We start from the raw sequence: 25,560 nt of genomic DNA, 5'->3' as shown, positions 1-25,560 counted from the left end.
AGGATAGGAGGCCATGTAAAGCCATGTGGAGCACCAAATGAAATAATAGGGCATATTAGGGCAGAATACCTTCAGAAGTTTGAGACTCAAGTCGCTGAACCAATAGAGAAGTTTGTGATTGCAAAGTTTGGGAGTCGAGACTCAACCAACTGAGTTTGATCATGATGACTCATGAGAAGTTTCAAGTGATAATGTTGATCACTATTATAGTATTATCATATATGTAGACTTGAGTCTTGTAGTAGGCCACTGGCCCCATAGTTTGTAGGCTTTGTTTTTGCACTCTAGAGGCCATTTAGAGCCTCATTGCTTATGTATTTTGTCGATGATATGTATTGCACTCGGTGCCATTTTGATATATTCACCTTTACATGATACATAAATGAGAAATCTTTGCATATTTTGTGTCTATTGGCTTGGAATCATGGTTTTAAATCTTAAAAATAGTTTTTATCATTAAAAATTAATTATTTAATGTATTGTTCTAAAACCAGTTCGTTTAGACCAAACCAGTACCGGTTAGACCAGTTCCAGTGGGTAAACCGGTTCATTAGGTGGATCGGTCCGGTCACCGGTTCTGGTTTTAAAAACACTGGATTGGATATGGACTTTATTAAGGAGGAAAGGATCAAGAGGGAGTTGACAATTCCCTATAACACAACAATTTTTTTTCTTAATCAAGAGATAAGTACTTTATATATTTTTCCCTTGATTATTGTTATTTTTCCTTGGTGAGCTTCTTGTCTTCGTATTTTTTGCTTGGTTATAAATATTTTCTTCCATGGCCTCCAAAATGAGGTTTGTAAGTACATCATGAAGGTTGCCAAGGCAATGATTCTGGCAGCAGATGACATCATCAGGAAGAACAAAGCAAGGTTTGTGACAAGAGGGTTCTCCCAGTAAGAGGGAGTGGACTACAAGGACAGTTTTTTGCTCCAGTCACCAAATGATCAGTCTTTTTTGTAAGGGCTTGAGCGCAAACTCAATAAAGTGATTGGTGTTCGAAAGGAATAAATTGTACAGATTGTTAGGACGTTTAGGGTCGTGCCAAACGACAGGAAGAGCTTCCAGTTCAAAGGGAGCAACATTGGCAAAAGGACTTGCTTATGTGACAGAGGGCGCAGTAGTGGCATAAGGATTAGCTTACAAGATAAGAGGGAGCAACAGTGGCAAGAGGATTTGCTTCTGTGACAGATGGAGCAACTAGGACTACCATTGGAAGCCCTGATTCAGTGTCAGAGGGAGTTGGCTTAAGAGATTGAAATGAAGGATTTTGGCCAGATACAATATTTCTTGGGATTGGAGATTCAAATTTGGTGAATCTCACGATGTACATACAGTTGATTGGATCCTTGATGTACCTTGTTAACACTAGGCTGAATATTTGCTTTGCAGTGAACACCTTGAGTTAGTTTATGGTTGAGCCAAGGCATGTGGATTGGGTTGCAGTGAAGCATGTGTCTAGGTACCTATGTGGTACAATTGGATATGGTTTGAGATATGTCTCAAGTGGTGGAGTGAAGCTGTAGAGATATACAGATTCAAATTGAGCAAGGAGTGCCGAGGACAGAAAAAGCACATCGAGGGTGCTGCTTTGGAAACTACTTGTAGGGCTATTTAGTTAGCCAGAGATCAAATATCATTTCATCCGAGAGATGGTGCAGAGAGGATCAGTGGAGGTCCAATACATATAAATAGATAAGCAGATTGCAGACATTCTCACCAAGATTATGTCTAGAGTGAAGTTTGTATACTTCAAAGACAAGCTTGGTGTGATGCAGGATGTCTCCCTCATTGAGAGGGAAGGTTGATGTCTTTGCAAGACTAGGGCAAACCATCTCCTAATGCCATAAAGGACTTTGGTTGGGTCATAAAGGACTTTGATCGGGGGGATGGATACACTCACCTGAGAAGCCAAAAGGACTTAGTTAGGTCATAAAGGACTTTGACCAGAGGTGAATGGTTCAAGGCAATTGTTGGATTGAACAAATTTTCTCCTAAGAAGCTAGAAGGACTTGGCTTGGTCATAAAGGACTTTGTCCAGGTGAGATAGGATGTAATTCACCTGAGAAGCCATAAAGGATTTTGGCTAAAGGGTGAATGGTCCAAGGGAAAATTCTCTCCTGAGAAGCCAGAAGGACTTGGCTAGATCATAAAGGACTTTGATCAAAGGAGATTGATACATTTACTTGAGGAGCCATAAAGGACTTTAACCAGAGGTAAATGGCCCTGGATTCTCACATTGCCCACTCTAGGTTGGAGTGATTTATAGACATGCATCAACATCGATGTTGCACTACTCGTACTCGTATAAGACTCGTCTGGCTATTGACTCAGAGACCTGTATAAGACTCGTCTGGCTATTGACTCAGAGACCTGTATAAGACTTCAGAACGACCCGTATAAGACTCAGCAAAATACAATTTAAAAAAAATAAAATATAATCTCCAAAAAAATTAAAAAATTAAAATAATATGAATTTTGAGTGGGTCCACGGGTCTTATGCAAGTCCTATGTGGGGCTTCATGGGTTCAATACGTGTAGACGAGTTCTACGCAGGTTTGGACGAGTCTACTCGTAGGTCCTATGCCAGTGAGCCGTCTCGCTATAGAACCCATCAAGGCCCACGGGTACTCGTGGGTCTTATAAGGGTCGTGCTACACTGATCAACATCAAGCTCATGAACTTTCCTTATGAAGGAGAAATTTCAGCTAAGGGGAAATCTGTTGCAGCTAAGGTGAATACCTCCCTTGCTAAGAGGGAGTGTTGATTTTTGTGTAGCATCAATAGGTACTCCCGCATGCCAAGAGGACTCCTAAGTCGACCTAGAAGATTTATGAAAATAAAAATAAAAATTCAATTTTTTATTGGGCTTCATGTAGGCTCAAGAAGAAATTTCCATAGTTTTAAAACTCCGACTCCGACTCCGACTCGGCCGAGGATCGACTCCGACTCCGACTCCGAAACGGTAATGACTCGGCCGGCTCAATTTCAATGACTCGGTCGTTGTAAAAAATACATTAAATATTTATTTATTTATAAAAAAAACATAATTTTAAAGATTTTAAACATAATTTTAAAGATTTTCATTCATGTTTCCAAACACACATTATTATAATATAGATGGAAGACAACATATGATCAAAGTAGGCTCATGAACCAATCCATTATATCAAAATGGTACCCAATGGCAATACATAGTCAACTGTCATACATGATCAAAGACTCAAAACAAAAAACACATAACCAAGGAGGCTAGAAATGGCCTCTACAACAAAAGTAAACTGTGACCAGACTCCAGTACTAGTACTACAGCTACTGGCTAGTAGCTACTGCCAGAGGAGCCAAGATCATGTCGATCAATCTCTGGATCATCATCAGAGTCAGATAGGGGGCCCCATGGCTCCTCATCATCATCATCATCTCCAACTGCAACTGTAGAAGTGGTACCACTAGCAGGCTGTGCAACTGCAGCAGATGCAAGCTGAGATAGAGTAGATATGCGGCTGCGCTTCTGTCGTGGCTGAGCAGAGGAAGCACCTACAACTGGAGTCCTTGCTGGCTGTGAGACTGAGGCTGGTGGATTGGGATCTGCATTCAACTGAACAACATGTTCAAGTTCAACTGATGTCTCGATATCTAAATCTAAATCAAGATCCTCATTAGGATCAAACTTTGCTGGATGACTCTCCACTACCCAATCTGATGTTGGATCAATGTCTTCCAACACAATGGGATCTGAATCAGGTCTTTTGTTCAGCAAATGGTTTCGTCTGAGTCGGAGGTTGTATTGGACATAAACTAGATCATTTAACCGTTTTTGATCCAAACGGTTTCTCTTCTTTGTGTTACTTGGGAGCAGGAGCGAAAACGGGAGCGGGAGCGACATTTTTAGAAGCTCCTGGTTTGGGAGCGAATCCCAGAGGAGTTCGGCAACCAATGTCACTAACATCAAGGTACATAGAGGGATTGGTGCTCTTGATTAAATACGAGTTCCATACCCTAATACATGACAAAATTCAATGGAAACATTGCAATCCTGAAATCCTGAAAAACTGATAAGTCTGTTGGATTTTGAATGAAATCTAAAATTCTACTTTCTCCATATGAAATCCAATGAGGCCGAAACCACTCTCAAACATCCTGAGTCATTTCATGGTAATGTTAAAAATTTAAGTAAAAGGATGAAAATGAAGATTAAGGAGAATGTCACTTTGAATAGCATATCAATAGTAGAGAGCATTTGAGTGTGTTAAATAGGGTTTGGGAGGGGGAAATGGACCCCAAATAACATTTAGCTAATTCATAAAACATCTTGAAGTCCAAACCAATCAGAAAACCCCTTAAAATTTCATTAAAATAATGTTAAATCGCTGTTTTAGTGGGTTACGGGCCGCTGTTTGTGACTCGGCCGAGTCAGTACGGGACCGAGCCGTTTTTTGTACCGAGTCACTCCGGAGGGCAATGGAACGGACCAACTCGGCCGTTTCCGTTTCGAAACGGCCGTTTTTTAAAACTATGGAAGAAACAGTCTGCATAGCTCATGAAGCGATTTGACCCTAGGGGTAAATGCACCCATTCGACATGTATATATATATATATATATACAATGTGACATCTTCATTTTGATCAATCATCATCTCTCTTCTATAGCAGTCACACATGGGAGCAGATAGAGGATGAATTGGCTGAAGTTTGGACTTGGAATTTGCCACAGATATCTAGATGATCTAGAATTGTAAACCTTGCTGAAGAATAATTTCTCCTAGAAGAAGAGTCACTGGGTTTTCTTCAAGTTTGGGTTTCCCAGAGAAAATTTGTTGTCTCTATTGTGCATGGCTGTCTTTTTATGATCTTACTGTTGAGATTTCTGTGCATAATTGATCAATCATATCGGTGGCATAAAGATAAATTGTTAAACATCATTAGGTAGTAATTATCAGATCAGAAGATTGGTTACTACTACGCTTATTGTAGAAAATTCAATTGGGCATGATTCTCAAAACAGCTAGCAATACACTGGTAATGTCATATGGTCATGGTAGCCATGACTCAAACAAACAAGAGCGTTATTGTATTTGTAAATCATCGGGCAGATATATTGGCAGGGATGACATACTAAGATGGTCTAGGTAAAACAACTTGGAAGATGTTTCGTACTTAATCAAGCATTGTATACTGGCTAGATCAGTAAGTCAAGTCTTTGCATGCTGATCTTTACTATAGATCCAGTTCGTAATTTATGTGAGTATGCCGGAGCGCTACCCGTTCATCACATGGCCTAGAAATTAGGGTTCAATATGGCTTGAATACTCCGTGACTGGAAATGGCTCCCTGGGGCCTGTTTCTTCGAGGGTAGTGTACCCATTTTTGAAACAACCCTGGGAAACACCTCTACGCTTTTCCAGAAACCTGAAACTTTTCAGAAATGTTTCTGAGGCATTTCCCAAATGTTTCATATTGTTATCCTTATTTTCTGTATTCTTTTTTACTGTGATGGGTGTTGGTGGGAGCTATCTATAGAAGTAAGCATTTAAATAAATAAACATCAGAATCTGTTATGTCTACATTGTAGTGATCTGCCCTATTCCTTTGTCTTTCAACTGTCTCGTTACTGTCTTCTAATGATCGCAGTCCATGTATTCAGCATTAAATTCTAGAATTAATGCTGAGTTTGTTTCCTTTATTCTTTGCTGTTCTGCCCAATTCCGTGATTTCACGGATAGTTTGTTGCTCATAAATCTCATAATAACGTAGCAAAATTAATAGAAACTCCGTCAAAAGTATACTGTATAACAATTAGAAAATTTTTTTTTGGCCTTCGGTCTGATCTTCATTTACCGCCTGCCGTAATGGACTACGTCACATAAAAAAAAATACCCATTATTTTGGAGAAACCATTAGGGATAAATATATGCCCTCTTATTGAATAAATTATTAAACCTAAAGTAATAAAACAATAAAAATGCTCATACTTTCTTCAGCCGTTTATTTTTTATTAAAGCAAGAACTTTTACAGAGATTATTCAAGATGCCTTTTTTTTAATTTTTAATTTTTATTTTTATAATAATCACATGTTTTCTTGTTTTAAGTGAACTAGATAAGAGTATAAAATGGTTTACAGTTTGACTGGGATTGTATAATGTTTCTTTATCAATCAATATAACTTTACGGTGAGCTGATTTTATTTGATCAATTTGTATCTCTTGCATTGAAAAATTAACTTTCGCACATGCTTGTCAATCTGTGATTCTTTTGATATGGGATGCAAACCTGTAACTTATTTAGTTCTGGATGTGAGGGATTATGGTTTCCAGATGGTTGACATTGCTGTCTGTTCCAGGCTTTGAAAGAGGGTTATTTAAGAGGCAAAATGAAAAGCGGGCTACAGAAACGGAAGCTTATCTCTGGTCTGTAGCTGATATGTAATATGATACTTAATCTAAAATTGACCAGGTCAGTGACTTCTGGACCAAATAGGGACAGTTCTTGGTTCATACTTCTATATTTATTCGGCAGATTTTAAAGGCAACTTTCTTTGTTGATAATCTATAGGATGATGAATTGCTCAAAGATGTATATCCAGTGCTTGTTTCAAATTTCTACTTAGTTTCAGCAGATTTTAAAACCAACTTTCTTTGTTTACAGTCCAGAAGATGATGAATTGCTCAAAGATGTATATTCTATAGGCATGCTGTTCAATCGTCTGATATTCGAGGCTTTGTTTCTCACTGAGCAATGTTGGAGCAACATGGACAGAATTCTCCGTTAGAAAGCTCATATTTTCCTCACCTTTGTATGGTTTGCTATTTCAGCATGAGGCTGTTCTATTTTTAATATTTTTGTATCTCTGTTGGCACTCAATTCCACATTGTTGTGCAGTTGTCTTGGATTCCAATTTCCAACGAATCTAATTATAGGTTTCACCAAGTGCATATTGTATTTGAAGCTATTCTGTTTTCATTAAATGGTTTATCTCAATGTTGTCAGAACTGGATCAGTCATTGAACCAGTTGACCCAAAAAATGTGAACTGGACCTAGACCAGAACCGGAAAATAAATGGAACAAAAGTACATAAAATATTCAAATTCTTAAAGAAAACATATATATTCTTATGCATCCCATATGAATCAGAACCATTTTACAAAAATTTGCAAAGCCTTTCATGTATATGGCAAGGGTGCATATAATGAAAATAGCACTTAGTGTGAGCCATCTCTGAACCAAATAATACTGCAACAAAGAGACTCTAAATGGCCTCTAAAGTTAAAAAATAATCAATGGTATAACAAATAACTACATATCATCAAAATCTTGCTTATATTGGGATCCTCATGATTAATACCACCTTCTAAGAATTAAAATAAGATAGGAAAAACTTAACAAATCTGTGATTTGCTTGAGAAAAGGGTCATGACAGAGGAATTGAACAATCAATGCCACCGACATTGAGGTACATAGATGGCTTGGTGCTATTGATTAAATGTCAGTTCCATACCCTTATACATGATAGAATCCAAGGGAAACATTGAAATTTTTCCAAACTTAAAATCTTGAAAACTGTTAGGTCTGCTGAAGTTTTGTTAAAATTGGCAACTAGGGCCAAACTCCATGTGGGTCATCTTATTTATGGCAGCTGATATTTTTCTTGGACTCCTCTCATTGAGAGGTGTAGGATTGATCTAAAGATCATCCGATTCTGATAAGTATTCATGGAGATATGAATTTATTTGTGTTATGGGACAATTCGTCAAGGTCGGCCAGCAACTAAACTGCCCCCACTTGTGCTCCACGTTTTGGTATAAATACAAGTGCTTTGCAAATCATTTGAACACACAACTCTCTTGAGATTTCTTTTTCTCCACTTGTTTTGGGTTTTGGTGGAAAGAAGAATCTCTAAGGGAAAAACACTGTCCTAGAGGATGCTTGTAATGCAGTCGTAGATGATGCCCTAGCAGCTCTATGCATGACCTAGATCTAGGACGCAGTCAGTCTTAATCTTTAAGTGCAAACTCGTTGGAAAGGAGGAAGGAACATCGTGGTGTTTTAGGGCTGTTTCTAGGGTCTGTTTGAGGGGCAAATTGCTGTGAGGGGAGGCCAAGGCAGCTCCCTAGAGGGCTGAGGCAAGGAGAGGCTGGTTCAGCCTGCTTGGAGGTGTCTTGGGTGCAGAACTCTTGAAGGAAGGGCAGCATATGGTGCTGTAGATGGGCCACAGGTCCTAACTCATCTTTGGAGGGCAGCGTGGAGCTGTTTAGGGGCTATCTATGCCCAGGACAGCAGCCAAGGGTGCCAGCACCTCTTCAAGAGTAGGCCACAGCCAAGGAGGGACTGTTTTGAGGACGTTTGAGGGTGGGCAAACCCTTAACAATGTTGTTGCAGGCCTGTGGAAGCTTGCTGTAGCATGGTGCAGGGATTGAGGGCAGGCCGAGGACTTTGTAAGGGCTAGAACCGCCCAGGATTACAGTGAAGGGTCTCATCCCCACAAGGAAGGGCAGCCGCATCACCTTGGAGCAAATCTGGGTGGAAAAGAAGGCTGGCAAAGGGACTATGATATGCCCTAACCAGGCCTAGTTTGCAGCAAACAAATCAGACCTCAAAACAGTGAGCTAAGGTATGTTATTTATGACATTTCTTGTAGGTGTTGGATCCTAGATGAGGATCAGATTTGGATCGTGTTAAGGCAGCCTGTGGAAGTCAATGAGATGAGGGCAGATCTCATGATTAGATGCCCTAGACTAGTGACAGTTTCCACAGTGGTTGGGCAGCAAACTTGGAGTGAGAGTTTGTTGTGTATTGGGTCAAAGTGTTGACTATTGCATGGATCACAGTCTATCTTGCTGCTGGGCTAGGCCATAGGCCATAGCCAGTAGCTAAGGCAGTGTGGCAGCATGACAGAAGTAATGGTGCAGTGAGGTGTAGATCAGTGTTGTTGGACATGGTACAACATTGGTACATCAATGGGACAACAATGATACATGATGCAGTACAGTGATGGGTACAATCATGATTAGTGAAGCATGATGAAATGCAGCATAGTGATGATGGGTGCAGCATGGTGCCGCACAGTGAGGTGCAACATGATGATGAGGTGCAACACAATGATAGGTGCAACATTGTGATGGAGTCACCTTGGAGAATTAGTTGAAGCAGCATGTCTTCAATTGAGTTCAGCTACCTCATGTATCATCTTCTTAGAGATGATCTATGCTCCTATTTAGATAAGTCAAAGTGTTGACTTTTGTTGTAAATGTACTATCTCTCTCTCTCTATGCTGAACTATTGAAGAACGTATAAGAAGAATTGATCAAGGGTTTCCCCACATTGGGGTTTGTCCCTGGCTAGCGCCACATCTTGTGTCCTCTTGTCTTGGCTTGTCTTTTGTGATTTATGTTTATGTTCTATCTGCAATTTATTATTATGTTGATGTGATTGCTAATTTGGAAAAGATATTGAGCTAACTGTGAAAATTGAAATAAATTGCTCTAAGCATAGAACATACCTTAAATTAACAATTTTGAATGGGATCTAAAGTTCTATTTTCTTCATATGAAATCCAATGAGGTTGCGAGTGACATTCTCTTTTATCTTTCATTTTCATCCTTTTACCTTAAGATATTTAACATTACCATTAATTACTAGGGTGAGTGAAATGGAGGAGGGAGGGTCTCTTCAAATAGCATTAGTAAGGCCCCAAGGTTAGGTACTATGCATGCCAAATATCCTAATTTACTGTTTTTTAGAAACAAGTTAGGTTTTCATGGTCCCTAGTCACATCTTATGGTCCAATATGGAACTGGTCGGTTAGGTATTGAACCAATAAAACAGATCCAAATCACTTGATTGAATCGGTTTTCCCTCCAAACCGATCAAACTGGCTAGTTTTGTCGGTTCCGTTCTAGTTCTGATGACACCAATTTATCTCTTTAGCCCTTTGCCATTACAGTGAAATTATTAATTATAGTCATTGTTGGCCCCACTCTTAATTCATGCATTTCTACAAGACAAAAGGTTGGTGTGATGGTTTTATTTATTTATTTTTTGTGCAAGCTAAGTATTCATTGAAAAACCATAAATTTTACAATGGCATATTGTTGTTGTTTATCATTGGCTTTCTGCATGGGAAACCAGACCAACAACAAAACAATTGAGCATTAGTAAGAGACAATTTGAGAGCTAAAAGATTGCTTGGCAATCTACAATATTTAAAAGTTGTCCTTGGAGTGAGAAAACTAGCTTGCCACCAAAAAAGATATCTAAACTTCGTTCTAGACTTCAAGAAGAAAACATAAAAATACTAAAAAGCATGAAAATCAGGAGGACAAGATTTCGACCTTGATTACTTCATGAAGAAAACATAAAAACACAAAAAAACATGAAAATCAAGAGGATAACAAGGTTTCCATCTTGATTAGTTTAGCAACGTCCTTTCTATTTGGTCCCAGGGTTGGGCCTAGAGGTGTGCCAGTTAGGTGTCCTTCGATATTGAGCAGTTGCAATTTCATGTCATTTAGTTTGGACATAATTTACTCCTATGTGTCCCTATGATCCAACAAAACCTTACCCAATAGTGCCTTTAGTTGCTAGTATAGGTCTATTGTATATAGATATTGATTTTGCTGTTCTTTGGTGTTCCTGTTGTTTGGTATCCAAGTGGCCAACCTGTCTAGTAATTTTGTGTCCAAAATATTTCCGTTCTTTTCAAACTTTGACCCCCACAACATTGATTTCATCTTGAACCTTGGGAGGGGTCTAATTGTGATACAGGTGATTAGACAACTTTGCTTGAAACAAAGCATGCAGACTACTTGTAGTGCCATGCCCTCCACCCCATGGAATGGGTTCATTGATGGGTCATGGCCACAAAGGGACAAAAGTAGCACATAAAGCTGAAGGTCCATAGATCTAATGATTGGAGTGAATGAAGCTAAGAGAATACTTTTAAATCATCGGAGCAGGCGAGAAGGTCAACAGTTTCAGATAGAGAACATGGATTCCAGACGGCTAGCTTTGAAGTGTGTGGGAGGAAAGAACCAAGAAGGTTGATAGGAAGGGTTGCTAATAGAGGGGAAACAAAGATTTGATCCATGGCAGGTAAGGAAAACAATTGCAAGGGAGATAACAAGATGAACATCATTGGACTAGAGATCACTCTAAAAAAATTTCGGAGGTTACGATATGTGATGTCATATGACAGATCAATGTGAGATGATGTGAGTGTTGAATGAGACAAAGGTAATTAATGCATTGGGCTATCTAGCATGTCGGGGCAAGTTATTGCCTAGGGTGAAGGTTGTCTAGTGCTCTACCATCTCAGGGTCCTTGTTAATCACCCCCTTTGGGGAAAGATTGGTGTGATTATAGAAGTAAATGAGGGGTGAATAACTAGTGGAAGAGGAATTAATCAGTGTAATGAAAAAGTATTATATTGCTAGTGACTAGCAACAATTTTCCCGTAACTTCTATAAATATAAATTTATGTTTGAACCCTGAGCTTTGCGAGTTCAATGCCAAATCTTATTAAACTTATATTTTCAATTAACCTATTCCACATTTTCGTAGTGACATAAAAATGAAAATGTGGGCCATGAATAAATTTAAATGTTGCTTCCTTAGAATGATAAACTTGGAAATCTAGGTATTTTCCATGCCATTTATGATTTTAGAGGCTTTTATCAACTGATTTGTTTGGGCCATTATCTATTTTTGAACTTATGGCACAACATGAAGAACTAAGGTGGACTTCTTTATCAATGACTAATCCATTGTCTTACATGTCCTTATTTTAGACCTCTTGAAAAGGGTCATATTATTTGAAGCAACATAGTGGAATCTTTGGAATGACCTTTCTTTTTAAAGATGCATGCTTATTAAAATAATATGATTTTTTTTCCCTATGTTTTAACATATGAAAAACATATTAATCAATTTAATTAATTAATAATGGCTAAATGGAAAAATTTCTAAGGATAATATAGTGTCTTAAGGTGATTTTGCCCTTAGGGTTTCTATGTTGGGTAGGGTCTAATAAATCAGATGATACACAACAATGCACATTCATTTAGTCATCCAACAATAGACATGCATGAATTTAAAGGATCTTCACAACAATGAGTTGATCAACAGTAACTAGCTCAATTTTGTAACTAAATTGTCTTACTACTGCCTATCTATCAGTTACCCTTGGCTCGAGTTTCTATTTGTAATGGAGAAGACCCTTGTGCTGATATGATGAGTCTTGTTAACACATGTGGGGTGACAAACACTCTTCTTTTTGTGTGCGAGTTTGCATTAGAGCATCGCAGGGTATGCCTTTTTTTGCTCAACTGTTAATTATACCCCTCGAATTTGCCATGACAATCCATAGACACGTAGGATACTACCTCAAATTTGTTGCACAGATACTCTGTTAGTGTAGATCACACTGTTATTGCTCTAATTTGATTGCTGTTGGGAATCACCCAAATCAATGCATTTGACTAATGAGAGGGCAACGATGCCGTAGGTCAATCTTAGTGTTTTGGGACGTAGATCCACACTCTGTTTCCCTAACTCGACCTCAATATCTCTAGCATGATTCAATTGTCCTTTGTGGTTTCCGATGGGAAGGTTACGACTTTCTTGTACCCTCCACAACTCTTGTGCCAATATACACTACTACTAGGGAAGCCACAATTTTGTATTTTGCTCCTTGCGGATATGCTTATGTGATTACCGAAATGTGGTTGTCATTGATGTTAACCCAAGCAACACCAGAAGATGCCTCGCCTTTGTTGACCAAAATAACATGACAAATCATAGTTTCTCGAGTCTGGATCATCTTTGTTGGATTCTCCTTGTCGAGCTGATTCCAGTGGTATGTGTCCAGCCAAGTGAGCCCTCACGATTTGGGAGATATGCTTGTGTAAGATAAAGCACCCAACTTGTGGGCCACAACCCCAAAGGGAAATGATGTGGCACCCTGTCGTTGGCCAACATATTATTCAAACCAAGGTATTAGGTTTTTCATCAAAAGTCTATGGCTAAAATATTTCATGAATGGTTTCAAATCCTATTTTAAATTTACAAGTACATAAAGGAGATTTTGAATTCAAATAAAAATTAAATCTTAATCCCTAAAGGAAGTTGGTCTCATCTTAGAGGGGTTTTTCCCTCCAATTATTTTGAATTTAAGTTTTGATTCCCTCCAAAAGTCAAGTGGTTGCTCCAATTTGACGTCTTTCCAAATCTATAAAAGACGCCTTATTTCATCTACTATACAATGCAATCTAACGCACATCCTTGAAGTGATTTTGGTTTGAAATATCTTTGGCCTTGTGGACCAAAGGAAAATAAGATGAGAGGCCAAACTTGAGAAGCTTTGAAGGGTTCACGAATTGTGGGTTTTTGGTTTATAGTTTATGGGATTTGTTTGGCTTTGTTACAAGTAATTGATTATCGAATCCACCCACAAATATGATGCAATCAAATGCTTTACTTCTCCTGTAGCTCTTGACCCTCCTTAAGGGAAAACCTCTGAGCAATGTATGGACAAATTTAAGGTGTGGATTTGTTAAGGGTTACTAACATACTTGTGGCCTGGTTTTGGTGGAATTCACATGGCATTCTTGGATTGTGAGATCGATTGTTTGGCACATGTGTAATATCAGGTGTATATGTAATTCAGTTCAAGCAAATTCAAGATTTGTTGCGACCCTTAAGTATTATGACGATTCACTTTGAAAGGCGTAAATATCTAAGTAGTTGAAGCTTCATCTGTCAAAGAACCTGTGGCGGAATATACATTGTTTAGGGCATTAGAATCGATCTACAAATCCTGTTGCAAACCTTGGTCCAAAACTCACAAATTCTTTTAGCCCTAATTCAATTTAATCATTCTGTACAGTGGATTTTAGAAAGCATTGATTGGTGGGCATCAAACCTTAAAGTTTGCTCTTGCATCCAAATTTTTTAGGCTCGATTTAGATATGAAGTGACTCTTGTTGAAGACAAAAGCTACGACCTATCTCATAGTTGATTGTAACATGCTAAAATCGACGAAAAGAAGGTTTAGTCACAGTAGTTGATTCCACAATTGTTGTTTCCAAGGTACGTTGGATTATTTTTGAAAACACTAAGCTTGTGCTAATGATTAAGAAGTATTTGAATTATCCTTGGAAGTGGAGTTGTATCCTATCTTAAGCCTACAAGGGAATTTATTGAGAACAAATGTGTCATTATTGGAATTTAAAGTATATTAGGGTTTCATTATCTATATCTAGATTTCATTGCAATTGTACAAGAGTAAAGGTGTTATTATCTCTATGTCATCTTTAGCAGTAAATGTGTGTGTCATTGTTCAGTCGCATAATCTACAGTAGTTTGGAAATGATGTCTCGTTATTTTGCAATAGTAAGAAAATTTCATTATTGACATTTTTGCAACAGTAAGGTCCAGGAGGAGGTTTGTGTCCTTGGAGTAACATTAAGGAATTGAACAGTATAGTGCATTATGAAGAACGATGACAATCCATTGAAGAAGTTCAACAATAAGAGGTAGTAAGGGTTTATGTGTACCAAGTTTCTTTGTAGAAAGAATTATGTCAGTAAGGGTTTCATTGTTTTGGGTTTCATTCTATTCATTGCAGGTGGGCCATTTTCCTTGGTATGGGAGCCCACAATAGTTGGTCAAATTTATTATCATTTTAGGGTGGTTGGGTTGTGCTATGCAGGTGGTTGAAGTCACCTTTAGGTTATAGCCTGAAAAAACTTTAGGGTGGCAGTGGGGTGCTAGGGCAAGTTAGAGCTTGCAAGGGTTGGAGTATCCTTTTAGCAACAATTGATAAAACCAGTGCATTGGAGCATCCTTCTAGTTGGTGCTGGAAAATTGAATGTTTTTCTAGAGTACTAGGGAGTTGGGGCTTCCCTTTTTCAGTTGGAGCTGAAGCATTTAATCTACTCATAAATTATTAGAGATGTGTTTGGTGTTTTTTTTCTCCGTTTCCACTTAAAAATCTGGTGTCTACTATCTTCTGTATCTGTGTATTGTTGATTTATGTTTTGATTTGATGCTGAAGATTAATTAATGCTTTGTGAAAGAAAATTAACTATTTGTAAGTGAAATACTGATTCACCCCCTTCTCAATATTTCCAACAATTGGTATCAGAGCAAGCTCTTGTTACTGCTCAAACTAGCAAGGGTCCTAGGAGGGGTCCCTATAGAGCAACTACTGGGTCAAGTGGAAACAATGGATCAATAGCCCACTGTCACCTCAGCTAAAGCTCCTTGCTCTTTACAGACTTTCATCGATGGGAGGAGTCCCAGTATTAGGGAAATCACTTAGAGGAATATATCTATGGTGTAAAGGTAGTAATTCTAGGAGCCTATTGAAAGGAGAGACTCTAACGATAGAGATTTCTTGCTTTAAAAGCAAGATGCATGACTCTCCTAGAAGGGCTAAAAGGAGACCTAGACCTAGGTTTGATGAGTATCTCTTGATAAGAAGTGCCCTAGACCTAAAAATCCTATAAGAATAGGGATTCTAAGTAATGCTTGTGAAATTAGAGTGACAAGGTTGTGGGACCCCAAAGAAGCCCTTGTGGACCCAAATGAGGTCAAGGGTTTGGGGTGGAACTTGAGGAGAAAAGGCTCAAAGAGATAGGATTTGACTTGGATTTCCAATGCAATGACCCTTAACGAAGCCACTAACCAGAGGAAGCATAGGGAGAAACAATTCTTGAGCTAGGGCTTGGGATAACTTGCGATTTCACTATCAGAATAACTTGAAAATTGGAGGACCTCTCAAGAACACATCAACGCAGGTCTTGACCAAGTTTCATCAACTTTGGATGGTTACAATGGATTTTGTGTGATGACCAAGGAAGCCTACTAGGGTTAGGGCTTCGAAAGAGAAAAAGAGGTGAAAATGATGTTTGTTTTGGTGATCACCTAGGACTAGACCAATGCCTAGCCTACTGGGAGAATGGATTCAATATGATTCAATGTTTAGAGATGCTTATACCTAATCAAGGAGTTCCCCAACAACCTCGCATGGCCCTAAAGACAACAAATGTGCTACTAGGAAAATTTATATTTCTTTGATGACTTATCAAGACAATTATGAATAATCATATACCCCTAGGACATTCATTCACTATACCTTGCATAATCATATGAAAAAATCCCCCACAAAACCAAGATCAAACAAATTCACATTTTTTTAAAGCAACAACACCAACTTCATGAGCGAAAATTTTCCATACATTATACATGTGCAAGGCATGAGAAATAAACCATGTAAAAGACACAAGTATAGCGAAATTTTCTAATCACTAATAGAGACAAAAATCGAAGCCCCAAGATAAGAGACAAGTCTTTCCAAACATCAAAATGCATCAAGATTCCAATTCATCTATCAATAAGGCTAGTGAAATACTCAAGAAGAGATACAAGTCCAAAACCAAGTAATGATCAAATGAAATGATCATCACATCAATATATATCCTCCCCAAGGGGGTCAATTTTCGTAATAAGGCTTAATAATGCCGCAACTAATAAAATAATTTTCCAAAATAACATTCCTTGTTGACAAGCCCACCGAGATACCTCCATAATACAAAAATAAACTTCCCAAGAGGGAAAAATAATAGATGCAATAGGTCGAAGGGCCATTGAGGAGGCCTCGTGGAGTCCAATGTGTGCCATTATGAATGAATGAACTCTAAACATAGTGATAAAGTGGTTGGCCCCATGATATCCAAACAAATGACCTGTGGTGCCCCCAAGTGGCTATGGGGGCACAAAGCATCCTCATGGGTCTCCAGATGGATCGAACAAGCCCGTATCTCATTTGTAAGGGTTGGAAGACACACTTATGGTGAGACACATCCTTTTGGTGAGACACATCCTCTTTTGGGCCTTGGATTAGTTGCCAAGTGTGTGGTGGAAGAGTGGAATTGGCTAGGCAATGTGGTCCAGATGCATCATCATCGTCCAATAGGTGGAACACGAGCAAGGAATAAGTGGAACTAAAGGATCCCATGAAGTGGGTGCCTCTCAATGCTCACTGTACAAATGCCAATATGACCCTCTAGAGGGATTGGGCCTCATATAGGGAGACCAAACCCCAAACGAGGACCCACCTGCAATCTTGTATAATATCCAATGCGTCCCCTCACCTTCCAGTACAACCAAACATTAGTGCAATTGAGTGAATATGCTTACAAATCATGGAACCAAGTGGAAACTTCATAGTGGCATGCCCTTCCATAATGGGCTTTAAAACGTACAAGTGCCTCCAAGTTCAAGAAGAAGGTTAACCAAGGACCCTATTAGGTGGTTTCAACCTCTAAGGGGGTGACATGTCCATGGTACATGTGAAAATTTGGAAGCCCAAATTTCTACTGCAACAACTGGTTACATTTCTTTTATTTGTTAATTATTGAACAAATTATTTACTGTTTCCTATAGTAAACACCGAAACTAATACACTGCAGTCTTCACCAATTAAATTATAAGTGAAAACAGGAAATTGAGCAAGAAAGAAATACACAACACATTACACCATTGTTTTTGGACAAAAGTCCCCGAAAAAACCCAATGCTGAAAAACCAATGCAAGAGCTGAGGGTTTTATTATTATGTAGCATTTTTTCTGAATACAATCTCTAGATGCCTTCCTGGCTATCCTATACAGAGAATATCATTGACAGAGAGATATGTGAGATTACCTCACACTATCATTGGAGATCCTGACTGATCCAACCACTGAATGGATTGCCCCTGGTTGCCTCTTCGTAGTCACTGCGCCAACCCAACGTCATAGCCTCTAGGGACATTGTCACCCCTTTTGCTGATCAATGTGTTGCCTAGGAACTTTGATTTTCACCTCTCGATCTCACACCCCGACTTTTGGCTTTCAATATCGATTCCCCCGACAAATTTTCGGACCTCCTCAAGGCTCTGTGCTGCCTCTGCATCAGCCTACACTGGCTAGCTTAGCCATAGCGTTGCCTCTCCTGGATCTCTCTCTGCCTTCTTTGTTGATCATTCCCAGATCAGGAGAAATCTCCAACCAGAACTATCCCTGCTCTTCACTGCAAAAGATCACTTCGAATTTCTCTCCGGCAGTTGCTCTGCTTTAGAAATTCGATCTTTTGATCTCTACTCGATATGTTTTCCAAATGCCCCTCAAGCCTCCTCTTATAATCCTCTAGTTGAGAATCAACGACCTAGATTAGATCCTAATCAATGGCTCAGATTATTTTGGCTTGATCCTCGTCTTCTTCTAGAAGTTTCACCCATAGTTAGATTAATACCCTTTAATTATTTTAATTTCCTAATTTCCTAACACTAGTGGGAAATATCATCATGCAATAGTTGCTATTCCCTCTTACTGAATTATATGTGTAAAAAACATAGCTGTATATTGCTACTGATGTGGATTTTATTTCTCCTAGTGTAGCAAAAATCTTCCATCTTACTAATAATAAGTGGCATAAAATTGATCCCTTTGATGGAGATAAAAATCTTGTAGTAATCTACCCATGTTGCCTCTATTGGACTGTTGTCTTCACATCACTGGTAGGTGGTCTGTTTTTTTTTTTTTTTTGCCATAGATGGAAAACCTCTCATTTTTATTGACTTGACTTTTCTTTTTCATAGCATTTGTTATCCAAAAATAATTTGCAGGCTGCAATGCATTGAATCAAAACATCACTTTTATAATAGAATTTGGCATATAATTTAGGGACATGAGATCCTCCTGGAAAATCAGTGGCCTTTGCTTCCCAATCCTGAAAACAATGGATCTTATATGGAGTAGAAAATGTGTAGATAGAGCTCAACATTTTCGTTGTCTATTTCCACTTCTACACACCTGTTTTCATGCTTTTGATGGTGCTTGTTATATTCAATATGCCTTGTGTTTCCTCCTTTTATAAGTCTACCCTCAAATTCAAGAGAGTCTGTTGCTATGATCAGATTTCCTTTGGGGTCCTTGTCATCTATCTTTGAACTATTTTTTCCCGCTTTTTGTTCCATACTAAGTCACTTGACACGGGGATTCAGGATTCGACGGATACGGGGATTCGAGTGTCGGATATGGACATGTTGACCCCCCGGAACAAGACACATTTGGATATATATATCTATCTATATCTATATATATATATATATATATATATATATATATATAAAATTAGATATTTCTTACACAAATTCTCATTCATGATACAAATTCATTGATTTCAAACATAGATCTTCATCTAGATGTAAGATTTACAAATTAACATTATGCATACAAATTCAATTGTGACATAAATGGTAAATCATAATACATATTCAATTCATCAATGATCCAATAGAAGAAAGACAAGATAGTAAGATAAAGATACTATAGTTTTCTCATTAAGTCATCAAAATCAAAATGTGTTACATAGGTAGTGCGATACCAATGGCAAATAAAAATAGCAAATACAAAACAACTACAAGTATACAAGCCTCAAGGCAATAGGTAGCTCATGACTCATGAGTCATCAATCCTCATAGTCATCATCAATATCAACATCGCTATCCTGATCATCATGGTCACCATTGCTCTTCTCTGCTGCATCCTCCTCCTCTGTATCCAAAGTCATCTCTGCAAATGCTGGTGTGGAAGATGACCCCTCTACAGTATCACCATCATCGAATCTGACAGGCTCTAGCACTGGATCATTGAGATCCAAGTTGGCCAATGCCAACTCAACATTGTTGTCCAGACCCATATCATGAGGAAAGACCCACATCTTTTTCTTTCCCTTCAACCACTCATCCCTCTTCCTGTAAATAAGACGAAGGTTGGTGTGCACATACACCATTCTCTCTGCCCTGGATTGCTCAAGCCTGCCCTTCTTGTCTCTATACAAATTCCCATATGTGCTCCAATTCCTCTCGCAATAAGAGGATGAAGTCACCTGAGAGAGGAGCCTCATGGCTAATTGCTATAGAGGAGGGCTTGTTGCCCCATGATTTGCCCACCAATAATAGGGCTTATTAGCCCCCTGTCTCTAATTAGATCATATCCTGCAAATCAACCAGTGCTAGTGGAAGACTCTGCGAAGGCATCCTCCACCTCATCAAGGGATGCTTTATCCTGAAAAACCTACCTGGATGCATCTTTCCTCCCATGTGAGATTTCACCATCCATGTGAGGAGGGAATCTGCGGGAAGGTCCACTGTTCAACCACTCATGGCTGTAGTATTTTGGGTTCAATGAGTGAGCCAAACAATGTAAAGGTGTGCAATTCTTGTCCCATCTGCTGACAAGAATATCTTGTATAGTGGTGAAGAAGGCCTCTGGTGATGTTTCATACTCGGGGCACTCACTCTGTAAAATAATGCTCCTCACAGACTCAATCATGGAATCCCATCTCAGATGGGTTGGTCTGTATCTGCAAATCGAAGCAAAGAAATGATAGGGTCCATGATCTGAATAAGTAGATCTACCCTCTCCCACCAAGCATCATCTAACACTGTGTCCTTCACTCTTTTAGAGGCTACGTGATCTGTCTTTCTCCAAAAAGACCAAAACTCTGAAATAACCATGGCCCCAAGAGCGGTCTTGACCTCCCTCAACCTCTTCAACATGATGAATGAAGATGCAAACTGTGTATCCACAGTCTTCGACAATGATATATTGGTGTACTCCTTGTAGATAGTGAGGGAATTTGTATGAATTTGTACAAAGTTACGGATATTGCCGTGCATCCTCAACAATGTTACCAATCCAAAACACATTAGAAACAATGGATTTCAGTGCTAAGTTCAATGAATGGACAATGCAAGGTGTCCAAAACACTTGTGGATATTTAGCTTCCACAATCATGCCAACAACTTTGCAAACAGGTGCATTATCTGTAATCATTTGCACACAAGAATCGACACCTACATCTTCAATAACTTTAATAAACAACTCACCCATTTATTGTGCATCCTTGTATTGTCCAAGTGCATCCACTCCTTTCAAGAAAACTGGACCATTCAAGGAAGACACCATGAACTTGATGAGTGGGTGCCGTGCTGGATTTGTCCATCCATCAGAAACAAGGCTAATCCCAGATGTTGGCCATGATGCTTTAATAGGCTTAAGGATTTTTTCCACCTCTTTTTTTTCCTTCGTCAACAATGTGGTTCTAAGCATCTCTGAACGAGGAGGCACATACCCTGATGGAGTCCCTTGAGTTAGAGCTTGACACATTTCAATAAATAGAGGTGAGCGTGCAACATTAAAGGATCTGAAGTTTTGATAAAAAAAGGCAATGATGAGATCAAGCTCTTCCTGTTTCTCCTTCTGAAAAATCTTGTCCACTGGACCAAGTCAAATTGCCTTTCTTTTTGCTGCTTGTCCCCCACCAGAACTCTCAAATGGGAATTTGTTGCTGCTTTTCCTCAAGAATGGAAGGGGGTCATCATTCTTGGTTTCTTTTGATTTTGTAGACATTTTCCATACCAACATTGGACTCTCTTAGCATTTCTTTCCTCTTTGGTAAAGGCACATTTGCACAAGCTCCAATTCCATAACGTGGTAAAGCCAACAAATGACCTTTCACACAGAACTATGTTCTCTTGAAAGTATTGTGGCAATAGCTTCATTTACAACTCACATTGCCTCCTTTGTTCACCTTGCTGGGTGGCCCATGCTCTCTTGTGACATATTTCCATAAGGGATATTTGTCAATGTTACATTGAGGAGGAAGTTTTCCCTCAACATTACTTGCAATAGAGGGAATACTTGCAACAAACTTTGATGAAATTGGGAGCGGAGGGGTATCTCCAATGGGGACATTCTTCCCCTTCCTTTGACCCTTTCTTGCTGCCCTTGATTGAGCCATTAATGTTGTAAAAAAAAATGCACAAATTTGTAAAAGAAATGCATATGCAAATTGCTGTAATAAAAATGCAAAAAAAATAGAGAGAAAATGCACTTACCTGCTGCTTGAATCTCCTTGAAATTGATCCCACACACTTTGCTCCTTGCTCCCAAACACCCATAGCAAACCCACATCAAAATAAACAAGTGAATGTGAAAAATAAGGGAGAAAAGTTGTTTTTTAATGCCGCGTGGGTCATTGTTTTTTGGATTCGTGTCCGAAAATCAGGACACGATCCATATTCGATCGTGTCCTGATCGAACACGACATGTCCCGATTTTCGGGCATGACGTAACTTGATTTTTCTGACATGAATCGTGTCCGATTCACCGGATTCGTGACACGTCAGCCTTGTGGGACAAATTCGGTTTCTTAGGTCCCATATTTGTGTGATTTCTAATTTGAGGGTGAAGCTCCAACGCGCCTTTAGCTAGTTTGTCGTGTGAAGTTCTAATGAGCTTTCTCTAAGTGCAAACCCTAGAAAAAAATGTATCTAATCTTCATAGAAGTTGATCGCATCTTCTATCTTGTACCTGTCATCATGGATGAGTCCGTCCAACTATTCACATGGAAAATTATTTTGGAGTATTCCAGTAAGAGGTGGGCTCTCCAATCCCTTAAGAATGTGCATGTGTTATGCTGAACATTCTCTTTGCATCTCGATGCATATGGTTGCAAGTTTTGGAGTATTCTAGTAAGAGGTGGGCTCTCCAATCCCTCAAGAATGTGCATGTGTTATGTTGAACATTCTCTTTGCATCTCGATGCATATGGAGTTCGTCCATTGATTCATATGCAAAATTATTTTGGAGTATCCCAGTAAGAGGTGGGCTCTCTAATCCCTCAAGAATGTGCATGTGTTATGCTGAACATTCTCTTTGCATCCCTATGCATATGGTTGCAAGTTTTTACTCGATGATTTAGGGCTCGTATTTCTACAAGATGTCATGCAAGTGACTTCACCCTGCGTGGATATGACCTCCATTTGCTTGGCTATTACAACTTGGGGATCACCATTGGTCATGCCTCTTAGTACTGCCTTGTTGCCATTTGGTCTCAGAATTCCATTTCCATCACTTGGAGGTTCATTGCGAATCTTTCTAGCGAGTACAACCATTATACTCCCAACACCACATTAGTATCTGCCAATTCTATCACATAAAAATCATCAGTAAGTTTATATTTACCTAATGTGATGCTCAAACGTGGAACTATTTGTGTGCATGTCATATGATACCCATTAGCTTCCCTCACTTCAAAGCCTTCAAAGTCTTGGATAGGGATGCTTCTCCTTGCCACTACGAATACGTCAATGAAGTTGTACACTGCTCCACCATCAATCAATGCTATGATTCGTTTCTCTCATATAACACCGTTGATTTTGAAGGTGTGATATTTAGGGACTCCTGAGAGAGTGGCAGTAGTACCTTCTTTCATTCTTGGACGTGGCTTCTCAACCTCTTTTAGGGATGGTGCTTCTTCAGGAATGCTAGGCTCCGTGCTTGGTGTCTGTGTTGTATCAATCTCATTGTCACAATTGGACAATACTTCAAGGTAATGAATCTTTCCCTTTCCCGAACGACGGTTACCAGGTTCCCATGGCTCTTTACAAGTCAAACAAAGCTTCTTTCTTCTAAGCTCGTTTTAAGTTTCTTCATCCAACTGTTCCTTTTTAGTTTTGTCATTCAGAGATGTCCTCTTTCCCTTATCTTTTGGAGGGACTTGTGGTATGGGTGGAGTCTTCACTTTTGGTGCTGCACCTCCCATATATTGAGTCTTGGAGATGGCCTCCTGTAATGTGGTAGGTTTGAAGGCCTTAACCCATTCGTGCGATGGTTCAACTGGCCCTTCTATGAAGAGCATGACTTGCCTCTACTCCGCTAGGTTTGTCACCATGACTGCTGTCCATTCAAATTCTGCAATGTACATGTCTGGTGCCCCTGTTTGTTTGATTTGTGCCAATTCTCTAAAATGTATATCACAATCTTTATGATCAAAACACTTTATCAACCTTTGGGTGAAGTCCATCCATATAAGATGTTATGTTGGAGTGTTCGAAGGTGACTTGTCCATGGTACCACCATTCATGCGCTTCCCCTTCCAAATGTAAAGTGGCAAATTGGATACATTTGCTTCCTGCATGGGATTAAGTCAGAAATGTTGATTTTTATAGTGCAATAAAAACAAGCACAATTTTCTACTAGCTAATTACTTTCAATGATACAATTTATCTTCTTAGCACATTTAGATCATTAAGAAGTTACAATTCATAAAATTTCAACCATAAATGCAGTATGACAATAGGGATCACAGTAAAATAAAGATGCACAAGAGACATAAATTTACGCTAGGAAAACCCCAAAACCAGGGGAGAAACCTAACAACCTTATCCTAGGAGAAATTGTCCAATTCAATCAATTTGTACATTTGAATTTCCAATCAAAATATCAGTGTTGAAAATATCGGTATCGGCATAATATTGATGAGGGTTCAGAAAACATCTTATCGGCAATATTGGCGAAAATATCAACAAATATCGGCAAGCATAGAAAATGCATAATATATTCATTTTTTTTCCCAGATTTTTAAACATATAAAGCAATAACAACATGAAATAAACACATTGGCACATATATATGAAGAAAGCACTGATATATATGATATCAAATAGAAATGATACATCAAAGGCAATACCAAATCCTGTTGATCCCTCATAATTGTCCAATCAAGGACTGAAATGTGGAGAACCAATACAAAATAACATCACATATATATAAGTATCTCATCATCATGAGTTGTATGTAGCAAAACAAATAAAACTAGCATCTATATATCTGAAATCACTGCCCTATCCCCCTTTTACGGGAAAACATGATGGGCTGTTTGCCAGGCCTGCCCCTAGTAGTAGAAGGCCCTGGCCTTGCCTCTGCACCTAATGTCAAATAATGAGTGCTAGGTATGGAGTTGTGCTCTCCTATATCTATCGCAGATGGTGTTGATGCTGATGCTCCCACAATGTCCTCCTCCTCCTGCTCCTCCTTCGAGTGTTGCTCCTCCTCTGAGTTTTCCTCCTCTTGCTACCCCTATTCTAATGGATCATCTGACTCTAACCATGAAGGTGACTCCTCCAAGATGGGCTCCTCAGACTCCACCCTCCACTGAGACAATACATTAATATTGTCTAAGGAAATGGCATCTAGATCCATTGGTGCTTCTATTTGTCTCACTCGAAGTCGGATGTTGTAATGCACATACACTAAATCATTGAGGCGTGCGAACTCCAACTTGTAAGAGTGTAAAAAAAACTAACGAGTCTTGACTCTTGACTCTTGGCACTTGAAGGTCATAAATTAAAAATTAAAAATTACAATAAGTGTAATTGCTCAACTGAAGGCTAGAGATCAAAGTTATACCTGTTGCGCTTTTTTGCGTGTATTTTCTCATATACACTCCAATTGTGTTCACACCCTGAAGAGCTAAATGTTTGACTGAAGATTCTTATGGCCAATTTTTGCAAATTTGGTGCCCTTGCACCATAGCTTCGCCACCAAATATCTACAACATAATAAAGAAATAAAAAATTCAAAAACTTAAAACATAATTAAACTTTCAAATAAAAGTTACATAATTGAATTTAAAAAAAATAGAATTATAAGTAAGGAAATTCTAAATT

The 25,560-nt window shown here is 38.9% G+C and overlaps 1 protein-coding gene across 1 annotated transcript in view; it reads left to right on the top strand.

Moving 5' to 3' along the window:
• The window catches only part of LOC149228671 (pre-mRNA-splicing factor of RES complex protein), a 213,712-nt gene extending 206,763 nt beyond the window's left edge, over positions 1-6,949 (top strand). Inside the window, exons 9-10 of the mRNA XM_089378323.1 lie at positions 6,345-6,457; positions 6,650-6,949. Coding sequence (XP_089234449.1) covers positions 6,345-6,430 — 86 coding nt within the window. The 3' untranslated portion in view covers positions 6,431-6,457; positions 6,650-6,949. The remainder of the gene's footprint in view (positions 1-6,344; positions 6,458-6,649) is intronic.
• Positions 6,950-25,560: the final 18,611 nt, after the last annotated feature.

Source organism: Pinus tabuliformis, chromosome J (assembly GCF_031772625.1).
Source record: "Pinus tabuliformis cultivar Carrire ecotype Pingquan chromosome J, CPIR1, whole genome shotgun sequence".
In the NCBI taxonomy this organism is placed as follows: domain Eukaryota; kingdom Viridiplantae; phylum Streptophyta; class Pinopsida; order Pinales; family Pinaceae; genus Pinus; species Pinus tabuliformis.
This window is presented reverse-complemented; position numbering and strand designations above follow the sequence as displayed.